We start from the raw sequence: 13,119 nt of genomic DNA, 5'->3' as shown, positions 1-13,119 counted from the left end.
AAATAAATGAAATAGAAACAAAGAAAACAATAGCAAAGATCAATAAAACTTCTCAAAGCTGGTTCTTTGAGAAGATAAACAAAATTGATAAACCATTAGCCAGACTCATCAAGAAAAAAAGGGGGGCTTCCCTGGTGGCGCAGTGGTTGAGAATCCACCTGCTGATGCAGGGGACACGGGTTCATGCCCTGGTCCGGGAAGATCCCACATGCCACGGAGCGGATGGGCCCGTGAGCCATGGCCACTGAGCCTGCATGTCTGGGGCCTGCGCTCCGCAACAGGAGAGGCCACAACAGTGAGAGGCCTGCATACCGATCCTCCATTTACTTATGTCTTTTAAAGATTTTTCTTAATAATGGTTTTTAAAATAACCACTGAGGGACTTCCCTGGTGGTGCAGTGGTTAAGAATCCACCTGCCAATGCAGGGGACAGGGGTTCGTGCCCTGGTTCGGGAAGGTCCCGCATGCCACGGAGCAACTAAGCCTGTGAGCCACAACTACTGAGCCTGTGCTCTAGAGGCCGCAAGCCACAACTACTGAGCCCATGCATCACAACTACTGAAGCCCGCACACCTAGAGCCTATGCTCTGTAATGAGAAGCCACCTCAGTGAGAAGCCTGTGTGCACACCGCAACAGAGTAGCCCCTGCTCGCGCAACTAGAGAAAGCCTATGCGCAGCAATCAAAGACCCAACACAGCCAAAAATAAATAACCACTGAGTCTCAATGTTTTATAGTTTACTGTGTGGAGGTCTTTCTTTAGATTTATTTCTATATATTTGATTTTTTTGATGCTATTGTAAATGGTGTCTTTCTAAAATTTCACTTTTTTGCTGTTATATAGAAATAATTGATTAAAAAAATACGGTCCTTGGGCTTCCCTGGTGCCACAGTGGTTGAGAGTCCGCCTGCCGATGCAGGGGACACGGGTTCGTGCCCTGGTCCGGGAAGATCCCACATGCCACGGAGCGGCTGGGCCCGTGAGCCATGGCCGCTGAGCCTGCGCGTCTGGAGCCTGTGCTCCGCAATGAGAGAGGCCACAACAGTGAGAAGCCCGCATACCGAAAAAAAAAAAAAAAAAAAAAATGGTCCTTATATCTAGCAACCTTATTTTGGATTCTTCTTTTGTATTTTCTAGAATCTTAAGGATCTGCAGTCATATTGTATGTGAATAACGATAGGTTGTTTCTTCCTTTTTCAATTCTTACAGCTTTGATTATTAAGGTGTTGCATCTAGGACCTGCAGTACAACCTTGAATAGAAGGGATGATAGAAGGTATCCTAGTCTCATTCCTAATCTCAAAGGGAAAATTTTCAAGACGTCACCAAAAATTATCATGTTTGTTGTAGGTTTATTGTAGATTTAGTAGTTCCTTTTCTGTTTCTTTTCGATAAAATTTGTTTTACCACGAATGAATGCTGAATTTTATCAAATGATTCCTTAGCACCTATCAAGATGATTATATGAATTTTTTCCTTTATTGTCTATGATGAATTATATTAATTTTCAAATGTTAAAGCCAACCTGCATTCCTGAAACAGAATCAAGTAGGCCACAATATATTTCTGAATTTGGTTTGCCAATATTTTATTGAAGATTTTTTTATATCTATGTTCACGAATGAGACTGTCCTAATATGCTTTTATTGTAAACATCTTTGTCAGGTTTGGACATCAGGTTGAACTGGCCTCTTAAAAAGAGTTGGGGGAGTATTTCACTCTTTTCTATATTCTAGAAAAGTTAATTATTTCTTTCTTAAAGGTTTCTAGAGTTTACCAGTGAATCATATGGGCTTGGAATTCTCCTACTGGGAAGAATTTTCATTATGAATTTAATTTCTTTAGTATCATGCTGCTTAAAATGTAGTCTGTGGGGCTTCCCTGGTGGCACAGTGGTTGGGAGTCTGCCTGCCGATGCAGGGGACACGGGTTCATGCCCCGGTCTGGGAGGATCCCACATGCTGCGGAGCAGCTAGGCCCGTGAGCCATGGCTGCTGAGCCTGTGCGTCTGGAGCCTGTGTTCCGCAACAGGAGAGGCCACAACAGTGAGAGGCGCGCGTACTGCAAAAAAAAAAAAAAAAAAAAAAATGTGCTCTGTGGACCAGTGCTATTTTATGAACCATTTTATACCAATCTATAATAAGAAAAGTACAGAAAATGAGATTGTGTTTAAGTAATTTGATACTGCTATGATATTTTTACTGCATTTTATAAAAAGTATTGGCCATCATCACAAATATTTTGAGAAGCACTGCTTCAAGTGTTAAAGGACTATTTATCTTTTCTATCTGTAAAATATACCTTGCTTCATCCTCTAAATCTCTTCCCCTCTTTTCTGTATTTTCCCATTCTTTTGTCTCTTTATTCTTTTTTTTTTATTTTTATTTTATTTATTTATTTTTGTCTATATTGGGTCTCCATTGCTGCACGCGGGCTTTCTCTAGTTGCTGCGAGCGGGGGCTACTCTTCAACACTGATGAAAGAAATTAAAGATGATACAAACAGATGGAGAGATATTCCATGTTTTTGGATTGGAAGAATCAATACTGTGAAAATAACTATACTACCTAAAGCAATCTACAGATTCAATGCAATCTCTATCAAATTACCAATGGCATTTTTTACAGAACTAGAACAAAAAGTCTTAAAATTTGTATGGAGACACATACAATGGAGAAAAGACAGTCTCTTCAATAAGTGGTGCTGGGAAAACTGGACAGCTACATGTAAAAGAATGAAATTAGAACACTCCCTAACACCATAAACAAAAATAAACTCAAAATGGATTAGAGACCTAAATTTAAGACCAGACACTATAAAACTCTTAGAGGAAAACATACGAGGAACACTCTCTGACATAAATCATGGCTAGATCTTTTTTAATACACCTCCTAGAGTAATGGGAATCAAAACAAAAATAAACAAATGGGACCTAATGAAACTTCAAAGCTTTTGACTATTCTTTAGGTCACTGCTACTCAAGGGGCCAATCTGCAAGATAAGGAGCTTGCACTATAATGTAAATCAACAAATTCTTTCTTCACAGAGAAAGTTTTGCTATCAAGAAAATGCCACTTGAGTGGTGGAGGGATAAATTGGAAGATTGGGATTGACATATACACACTACTATATATAAAATAGATAACTAAGGACCCTACTGTACAGAATAGGGAACTCTATTCAGTACTCTGTAATAGCCTATATGGGAATAGAATCTAAAAAAGAGTGGATATATTTATATGTATAACTGATTCACTTTGCTGTACACCTGAAACTAATACAACATTGTAAACAACTATACTCCAATAAAATTAAAAAAAAAAAAAGAAAATGCCAGTTGAACTAAATGGTGTGCTCAGGGTCAATTTGTTCTACATTCTGACACAAATTTCCTATCTTGTTGTGGAGTTACTACATAGTTCAAAAAATAGCAGCCAGCCCACAGACTCTCAGTAGCTACAGAACACACTTCGAGTAGTACTGCTCTAAGTCACTAATTCTCTATGTAATGGTATCTAATCTGTTTCTAAACCCAAGAGTTCTCAATTTTGGTTACTGTATTTTTTGTTCTAGAAATTCCTTTCCTCTTTTAATAGTTTCCAATTCTCTGCCAAAATTCTTCATCTTCTCTTTTATTGCCCTCAACATATTAAAGATAATTTAAAGTCTCTTTGCTAACTCCAATATCTAGAGTCCCTATGAATTTGTTTTTCCAGATGTTAACTTAGCTGCCATTTATGTTACATAATGTCCTCCTGAGTCTGGCTATTTGATTTTGCTGTGCATCAGCAATTATTGTAGCAGTAATTTGAGATTCTGGATGATGTTCTCTTTCTCCAGATGTGTTTCATTCTGGATATTGTTTCTTTTCATTTTTTTTAAAAATTGAAATGTAGTTGATTTACAATGTTGTGTTAGTTGCAGGGGTAGAGCAAAGTGATTCATATATATATACATATATATATATATACACACACACACACACATACATAAAACTGAATATGTATATTCTTTTTCAGATCCTTTTCTATTTTAGGTTATTACAAGATATTGAATATAGTTCCCTGTGCTATACAATAGGTCCTGTTGTTTATCTATTTTATATATTGTATAAAAAAATAAAATAAAATTCAAGAAAATAATAATTTAAAAAAAAGGCTCAGTAAGTCTTATATTTCTCCCCAACTGTCGTACTACTTACACTCTTTATGCCTCATTACAATTACCTATTTATGTGTCTCGCCCACCTCTCTCCCAGTAAGTTTTAGAAAGATAAAGGGATTATGCCCTATGTTATCTTTGTATCTTCCACAGCATCAAGTTCAGCGACTTGTGAACAGTAGTTAAGTAATGTGTGCTGTTAAACTGAACTAACAAAGAACAAATCAACAAGCCTGTTTTTGCTACATGTTCCTCTTCCAGTTTTGAAGTTAACTGAAAATATAACTGGATCAAAATATTAAATACAAATGAATAAAGAAAGCTAATTTAATCTATTCTTGAAATTTGAGATTGTTATATGGTTTTTGAACCCATTCTATTACTCTTACCTGTTACTTCATCACTGTGAGTAGACAGCAGTTTCCAGATGAGGTAAGGACCACCAAGGATAACAGCAAAGAACAAGAATATTGGCCAAGATTTTGCTGAGTTAGTTGCTCTGTCCTCAGCACCAAGGCAAGCCACAGTTCCTTCACTTTCTGCCCACAGGTCCTCATTCTCAGAGTCTCTTCTTAAACCTATCATCCATTGTAACCGTCTGTAAAGATACCTTATAGTCCTAACTAATGCAAAAGCTGAAAAAACCTTTGTGAAGTGTATTTTTAATCGGGAAAAGTGGTTTGCTACATCCAATACAGCCCTGAAACTGTTATAGACAGCTGAAAAGGTAGCATCCATCATCATGCTGACAGAGGCAAATGCATGCACAATACTTTCAATGGACTGAAATGCACCTCTGCTGCTTTCTTCAGCTTGCTGAACAAATCTACTAGGTGGAAGATCATCTATACGAAGGCGGTTATAGCCCAACCCATTATACCCATAACTATAAGGGCTATAGCTTCCATAAAATGAATTTCCATAGGCACCATATCCAGAAGAAAATGAACTGTAAGCAGGTCTGAAAGTGTTCACATTACTGCTTCCTGTCTGCTGGGATGGCCTTGGAAGAATAGGCGGTGGCACTCTGGTAAGTGTTGGTTGTCCAGGTCTTGTCAATAAAGTAGGACCCAAATCAGCAGATCTAAAACCAAAAAGGATTCAAAGTTGTAACTTAAGCACACAATAAATACATTCAAAGTGACTATTAAACACTTTGATATATACCTAGTGTTATGACAGATCCTACTAAAGATGTCTTAAGAGTAAGGCATAGTCTCTAGTATCCAGATACTTAGAATCTGTGTTAAGACAAAATGGATAAGATAAAATAGCTGACTGAACTCTATATTCTTGTTTACTTATGCTGCATTATTAGTAGTATCTTCAACCTTTGGTTTCTTTTTAAGACACATGTCCATTTCCTCAGGGTTAGTTACAACTCGATATCTGTCCATCCTTACACCTAAATGGCACTATCTTAATTATTATAGTTTTATAATAGGACTTAATATCCAATAAGACAAATCTTCCTACGCTATTCTTCATCTTCAAAAGTGTCTTGGCTATTTGACCCTTTGAATATCCATATATATTTTAGAATCAGAGTTTGAAGTTCTACACTGTTCTCCCCACAAAAGCCCTATTGAGATTCTGGTTTGGGATTACCTTAAATTCGTAGATTAATTTGAGGTAGTCGACATCTCCACTATATTGAGAGTTTCAACTCAATATAACATATCCTCCATTTACTTATGTCTTTTAAAGATTTTTCTTAATAATGGTTTTTAAAATAACCACTGAGGGACTTCCCTGGTGGTGCAGTGGTTAAGAATCCACCTGCCAATGCAGGGGACAGGGGTTCGTGCCCTGGTTCGGGAAGGTCCCGCATGCCACGGAGCAACTAAGCCTGTGAGCCACAACTACTGAGCCTGTGCTCTAGAGGCCGCAAGCCACAACTACTGAGCCCATGCATCACAACTACTGAAGCCCGCACACCTAGAGCCTATGCTCTGTAATGAGAAGCCACCTCAGTGAGAAGCCTGTGTGCACACCGCAACAGAGTAGCCCCTGCTCGCGCAACTAGAGAAAGCCTATGCGCAGCAATCAAAGACCCAACACAGCCAAAAATAAATAACCACTGAGTCTCAATGTTTTATAGTTTACTGTGTGGAGGTCTTTCTTTAGATTTATTTCTATATATTTGATTTTTTTGATGCTATTGTAAATGGTGTCTTTCTAAAATTTCACTTTTTTGCTGTTATATAGAAATAATTGATTAAAAAAATACGGTCCTTGGGCTTCCCTGGTGCCACAGTGGTTGAGAGTCCGCCTGCCGATGCAGGGGACACGGGTTCGTGCCCTGGTCCGGGAAGATCCCACATGCCACGGAGCGGCTGGGCCCGTGAGCCATGGCCGCTGAGCCTGCGCGTCTGGAGCCTGTGCTCCGCAATGAGAGAGGCCACAACAGTGAGAAGCCCGCATACCGAAAAAAAAAAAAAAAAAAAAAATGGTCCTTATATCTAGCAACCTTATTTTGGATTCTTCTTTTGTATTTTCTAGAATCTTAAGGATCTGCAGTCATATTGTATGTGAATAACGATAGGTTGTTTCTTCCTTTTTCAATTCTTACAGCTTTGATTATTAAGGTGTTGCATCTAGGACCTGCAGTACAACCTTGAATAGAAGGGATGATAGAAGGTATCCTAGTCTCATTCCTAATCTCAAAGGGAAAATTTTCAAGACGTCACCAAAAATTATCATGTTTGTTGTAGGTTTATTGTAGATTTAGTAGTTCCTTTTCTGTTTCTTTTCGATAAAATTTGTTTTACCACGAATGAATGCTGAATTTTATCAAATGATTCCTTAGCACCTATCAAGATGATTATATGAATTTTTTCCTTTATTGTCTATGATGAATTATATTAATTTTCAAATGTTAAAGCCAACCTGCATTCCTGAAACAGAATCAAGTAGGCCACAATATATTTCTGAATTTGGTTTGCCAATATTTTATTGAAGATTTTTTTATATCTATGTTCACGAATGAGACTGTCCTAATATGCTTTTATTGTAAACATCTTTGTCAGGTTTGGACATCAGGTTGAACTGGCCTCTTAAAAAGAGTTGGGGGAGTATTTCACTCTTTTCTATATTCTAGAAAAGTTAATTATTTCTTTCTTAAAGGTTTCTAGAGTTTACCAGTGAATCATATGGGCTTGGAATTCTCCTACTGGGAAGAATTTTCATTATGAATTTAATTTCTTTAGTATCATGCTGCTTAAAATGTAGTCTGTGGGGCTTCCCTGGTGGCACAGTGGTTGGGAGTCTGCCTGCCGATGCAGGGGACACGGGTTCATGCCCCGGTCTGGGAGGATCCCACATGCTGCGGAGCAGCTAGGCCCGTGAGCCATGGCTGCTGAGCCTGTGCGTCTGGAGCCTGTGTTCCGCAACAGGAGAGGCCACAACAGTGAGAGGCGCGCGTACTGCAAAAAAAAAAAAAAAAAAAAAAATGTGCTCTGTGGACCAGTGCTATTTTATGAACCATTTTATACCAATCTATAATAAGAAAAGTACAGAAAATGAGATTGTGTTTAAGTAATTTGATACTGCTATGATATTTTTACTGCATTTTATAAAAAGTATTGGCCATCATCACAAATATTTTGAGAAGCACTGCTTCAAGTGTTAAAGGACTATTTATCTTTTCTATCTGTAAAATATACCTTGCTTCATCCTCTAAATCTCTTCCCCTCTTTTCTGTATTTTCCCATTCTTTTGTCTCTTTATTCTTTTTTTTTTATTTTTATTTTATTTATTTATTTTTGTCTATATTGGGTCTCCATTGCTGCACGCGGGCTTTCTCTAGTTGCTGCGAGCGGGGGCTACTCTTCATTGTGGTGCACGGGCTTCTCACTGCGGTGGCTTCTCTTGCTGCGGAGCACGGGCTCTAGGCACGCAGGCTTCAGTAGTTGTGGCACGTGGGTTCAGTAGTTGTGGATCACGGGCTCTAGAGCACAGGCTCAGTAGTTATGGCGCATGGGCTTAGTTGCTCTGCGGCATGTGGGATCTTCCCGGACCAGGGTTCAAACCTGTGTCCCCTGACCCTACTGTACAGAATAGGGAACTCTATTCAGTACTCTGTAATAGCCTATATGGGAATAGAATCTAAAAAAGAGTGGATATATTTATATGTATAACTGATTCACTTTGCTGTACACCTGAAACTAATACAACATTGTAAACAACTATACTCCAATAAAATTAAAAAAAAAAAAGAAAATGCCAGTTGAACTAAATGGTGTGCTCAGGGTCAATTTGTTCTACATTCTGACACAAATTTCCTATCTTGTTGTGGAGTTACTACATAGTTCAAAAAATAGCAGCCAGCCCACAGACTCTCAGTAGCTACAGAACACACTTCGAGTAGTACTGCTCTAAGTCACTAATTCTCTATGTAATGGTATCTAATCTGTTTCTAAACCCAAGAGTTCTCAATTTTGGTTACTGTATTTTTTGTTCTAGAAATTCCTTTCCTCTTTTAATAGTTTCCAATTCTCTGCCAAAATTCTTCATCTTCTCTTTTATTGCCCTCAACATATTAAAGATAATTTAAAGTCTCTTTGCTAACTCCAATATCTAGAGTCCCTATGAATTTGTTTTTCCAGATGTTAACTTAGCTGCCATTTATGTTACATAATGTCCTCCTGAGTCTGGCTATTTGATTTTGCTGTGCATCAGCAATTATTGTAGCAGTAATTTGAGATTCTGGATGATGTTCTCTTTCTCCAGATGTGTTTCATTCTGGATATTGTTTCTTTTCATTTTTTTTAAAAATTGAAATGTAGTTGATTTACAATGTTGTGTTAGTTGCAGGGGTAGAGCAAAGTGATTCATATATATATACATATATATATATATACACACACACACACACATACATAAAACTGAATATGTATATTCTTTTTCAGATCCTTTTCTATTTTAGGTTATTACAAGATATTGAATATAGTTCCCTGTGCTATACAATAGGTCCTGTTGTTTATCTATTTTATATATAGTAATATGTATCTGGATATTGTTTTCTGAACTATTCTCTAATTTGGTTCAGGCAGGCTGCTAAGGCTACTATCAATTCATGATGTTCCTAATTTAATTTCAGGAATTGATGATTTGAAGCTGGGCTTCTGTTCCTACAAGGGCCTGTCTACTTCTTTTATACCCTTATATCTAGATGTACCTAACATTAGGTATGGGTAATTTATCAGTATCTCATCTTGGAGGATGTCTGAACTCCAATCATGATTCAAGAGTCTGTCAAAAGTTCTACTCAACTAGCTTCATTACCTAAGCTGCTTCTTCTGAAATCAGCAGAAGCTTCTATGGGAAAAGTGCTTTCAAAGGCCATGTTCACCTTTGTGAATTTTTAACTTTCCTGAATCTGGGATCCATAAATCTTTATTTTCTTTTTTGCCCTATAATGCCTTCCAGCAGATGTTTTATATTCTGCTTAGCTTTCTACTTGTCCTCAATAGTTTTTTTTTCCCTAAAGTACTTATTCTGCCGTCATCATAAGTCCTTCCTATAATTCTTTGTCCATATTTTATACTGTATCTTATATTTATTTATACATCTGACTCTTCGTGTAAACGGCGAGCTCCTCAAAGGCACGGGAGCTTTCCTTGTTTCTCCATCACCTAACTATAGTGCTTAGCGTAGAAATAGGTACTGATACAAACACTATACTGGAGTCTTTCATTAGTAAATATTTAATACACATATATCACACAGACTATTAATACAGATTTTTCTTTATATATCTTTGTATTGTTTCATAAATTGTGATGAATATGTAACTTAAAAAATTATAAGGAATTTAAACATTTGGTAATAAAAAAATAAAGAGCTTTCCTCCTACTCTTCTTTGTGTTTTTTTTTTTTTTTTAATTTTGGCTGCCCTGCTCAGCTTGTGGAATTTTAGTTCCCCATCAGGGACTGAACCCAGGCCTTTGGCAGTGAACGTGAGGAGCCCTAACCAGTGGACCACCAAGGAATTCCCTCTTCTTTGGTTTTAATGAGGTCTGTTTCCGGCATATAAGTGCATTCAGTCTGCATGTACAGTCTTGCTTTCTGTTACAACAAGCATAATAAGAGCTAAAGAAGCCTATGACTTAGAAGAACAAATGATTTATTCTCATTGCTGAATGTGCAAAGTCTCCCCCACCCAATTTTTTATCTTGAAAAGTTTCAAACAGGAATAAAAAACTTGAAAGAAAAGTACAATGAATATCCACATACCTTCTATCTAGATTCAACAACTGCTATCATTTTGCCACATATGCTTTCTCTTTATCACTATCTAGTCTTTTAAAACTTCTTGAACTATTTGAAATTAACTTGCAGACCTAATAAATTACTCCTAAATACCTCAGCAGGCATTTCCTAAGAATAAAAGTACTTTATACAAAAACAATACTGTTTTCCCATCTTTGAAAATTAATAATTCCATATCCTCTATTACCCAATTGATATTCAAAACATCCATTACTCTCAAATACCTTTGTCTAAACAGCTTTATTGAGATAAAATTCACACACCATAAAATGCACCCATTTAAAGTGTAAAAAGCAACAGTTTTCCATATATTCACAGAGGTGTACAACTATCACCATATGCAATTTCAGAACACTTTCATCATCCCAAATAGAAATCCCATATTTATTAGCAGTCACTCCCCATTTCTTACTCTCCTCCAATCCTGGGCAATCACTAATCTACTGTCTGTCTCTATAGGTTTGCCTACTTTGGACATTTCCTATATAATCGATTCTTGTTGTTTGCGATAGTTATGTTCTATAAACCTGCAAACAATGAATCAGAAAATACTGAATCACTGCTCCTGGAGGAAACAAAGGGTTAGGTTCCTTCAAGCCTCTGGTCACAACATTTTCATCTACTGATCAATGCATATACTTTTTTATGTATGTTTCTGTTTAAAGATACTTTATCTAATTACACTGTTGACTCATTAACAATGAATTCATGGCCAAAAGCACCACAACTCATGTCTGAACAAAGTTTATCTAATGCTAATATTTTCTCCATAAGGCCTTCTAGGAACACTTCAGCACTATGCTTAGGGGCCATTTAAAGACAGTGAAATCATCAACAAAAATGTGAAAAACGTGGCTGGCACTTAATTGATTTTGAAAAGGACACCTGTTTACAGTATGAGAGCTGAAACAAGAAGCCAGAATGTTGCTTTTTGTTCAACCTTAGCTGAGAGATGACTCAGATCTTTCACTGCTCTATGTGTGTCTGAAAAGATCATGAAAATGCCTCAAGTACTGATTTTAGGGTTACAAATAAATTTCATCGAGTAGGAGAGTTTGCAAATACTGAATCTGCAAATAATGAGGATCTACTGTAAATAAAACTTACAATATGCAGTATTTTGTGACTGGCTTCTTTCACTTTTGAAGGTTCATCTATGTTGTAGCATGTATCAGTACCTCATTCTTTTTTATTACTATATTATATTTATCCATACGTCAGTTGATAAACATTTGGGTTGTTTCCACTTTTGGGGTATTATGACTAATGCTTCTATGAACATTTATGTACAAATTTTTGTGTGAACATATGTTTTCATGTTTCTTGGGGGTGATACTGCTGGGTCATACCGTAACTCTTTGTTTAACCTTCTGAAGAACTGCCAAATTGTTTTCCAAAGCAACTGTACAATTTTACGTTCCCACCAGCAGTGCATGAGGGTTTCAATTTCTCTACATTTTGCCAACACTTGGTATTATCTGTCTTTTTTACTACAGCCACCCTAGTGGGTGTGAAATGGTACGTCACTGTGCGTTTGATTTACATTTCCCTAATGGTTAATGATACTGAGTATCTTTTCATGTGCTTATTGGCCAGTTTTAGAGCTTCCTTGGAGAAATGTCTATTCACATACTTTGCCCATTTAAAAAATTAGGTTATTTGTCTTTTTATCATTGAGTTGTCAAAGTCAAAATCTCTTTTTAGGTTTTTTTGAAACAAAAATTCAATTAAGTCTCATATATTGCATTTGGTTGGTTGTGTCCCTATTCTCATCCAAACAGAACAATAATGTCCCGGACTTTTTGAAGAGTCCAGTCAATTTCTTCTAGAGTGTCCCACATTCTGGATTTGTGTTTCCCCCAAATGTTGTTTAACTATCCCCTATCCTCTATACTTCCAGTTAAACTGGAAGTATAAACTGGAAGTATGAACTGAAAGTATAAACTGGAAGTATGCATCTAAAGGTTTGATCTAAAGGTTTTGGCAAGCATAAATCATGAGCAAAGTTGTTTACTTCAGATTGTATTACATCATAAAAAAAGGAACAAAACTTTAAAAAGGGTCATCAGACTACCAAATAGTGTAGTATATTCAGGTTTGGATGAAGCAGCTCTGAGGGTAAGCGCTCCACTCAAATGAAACTAGTTCATTGCTTGAGGCTGGAGACTGGGAAGTGCCACGTTGCCTCATAAAAATTTGCTGACAGTGCTAAAAGAGATTATAAAATTTGCTGATAACACTTTAGGATTTTTAGAAAGTTACAAAACTAAGAATGCGGGAAGACTCTGATAAAGCCTTAAACTCAGGAAATGAAACAAGTTAACAACTGACTCAATGACTTAATCTGTGATATCCTTAATCTAAGCCACCTTATACCAGATTCTTACATGGAGAGTGGATGCTGAGAGGAAGGTACAAGCAACAGGAAGCCTACCAGATAGAAAGAGCTGAATGTAGAAGGAAAAGTGAGACAACAGAACCCCAAAATTCCCACTCAAAATGGACATATCAAAAATACTACACACAGGGCTTCCCTGGTGGCGCAGTGGTTGAGAATCCGCCTGCCGATGCAGGGAACACGGGTTCGTGCCCCGGTCCGGGAAGATTCCACATGCCGCGGAGTGGCTGGGCCCGTGAGCCATGGCCGCTGAGCCTGCGCGTCCGGAGCCTGTGCTCCGCAACGGGA

General features: G+C 37.4%; 1 protein-coding gene across 1 annotated transcript in view; it reads right to left on the bottom strand.

Annotated features, from left to right (window-relative positions):
• PEX13 (peroxisomal biogenesis factor 13) overlaps window positions 1–13,119 on the bottom strand; it is a 35,197-nt gene that overhangs the window by 12,907 nt on the left and 9,171 nt on the right. Inside the window, exon 2 of the mRNA XM_007125434.4 lies at window positions 4,550–5,244. Within this exon, the coding sequence (XP_007125496.1) occupies window positions 4,550–5,244 (695 nt within the window). The remainder of the gene's footprint in view (window positions 1–4,549; window positions 5,245–13,119) is intronic.

The sequence above is a fragment of the Physeter macrocephalus genome, chromosome 12 (assembly GCF_002837175.3).
Source record: "Physeter macrocephalus isolate SW-GA chromosome 12, ASM283717v5, whole genome shotgun sequence".
Taxonomy (NCBI): Eukaryota; Metazoa; Chordata; class Mammalia; order Artiodactyla; family Physeteridae; genus Physeter; species Physeter macrocephalus.
This window is presented reverse-complemented; position numbering and strand designations above follow the sequence as displayed.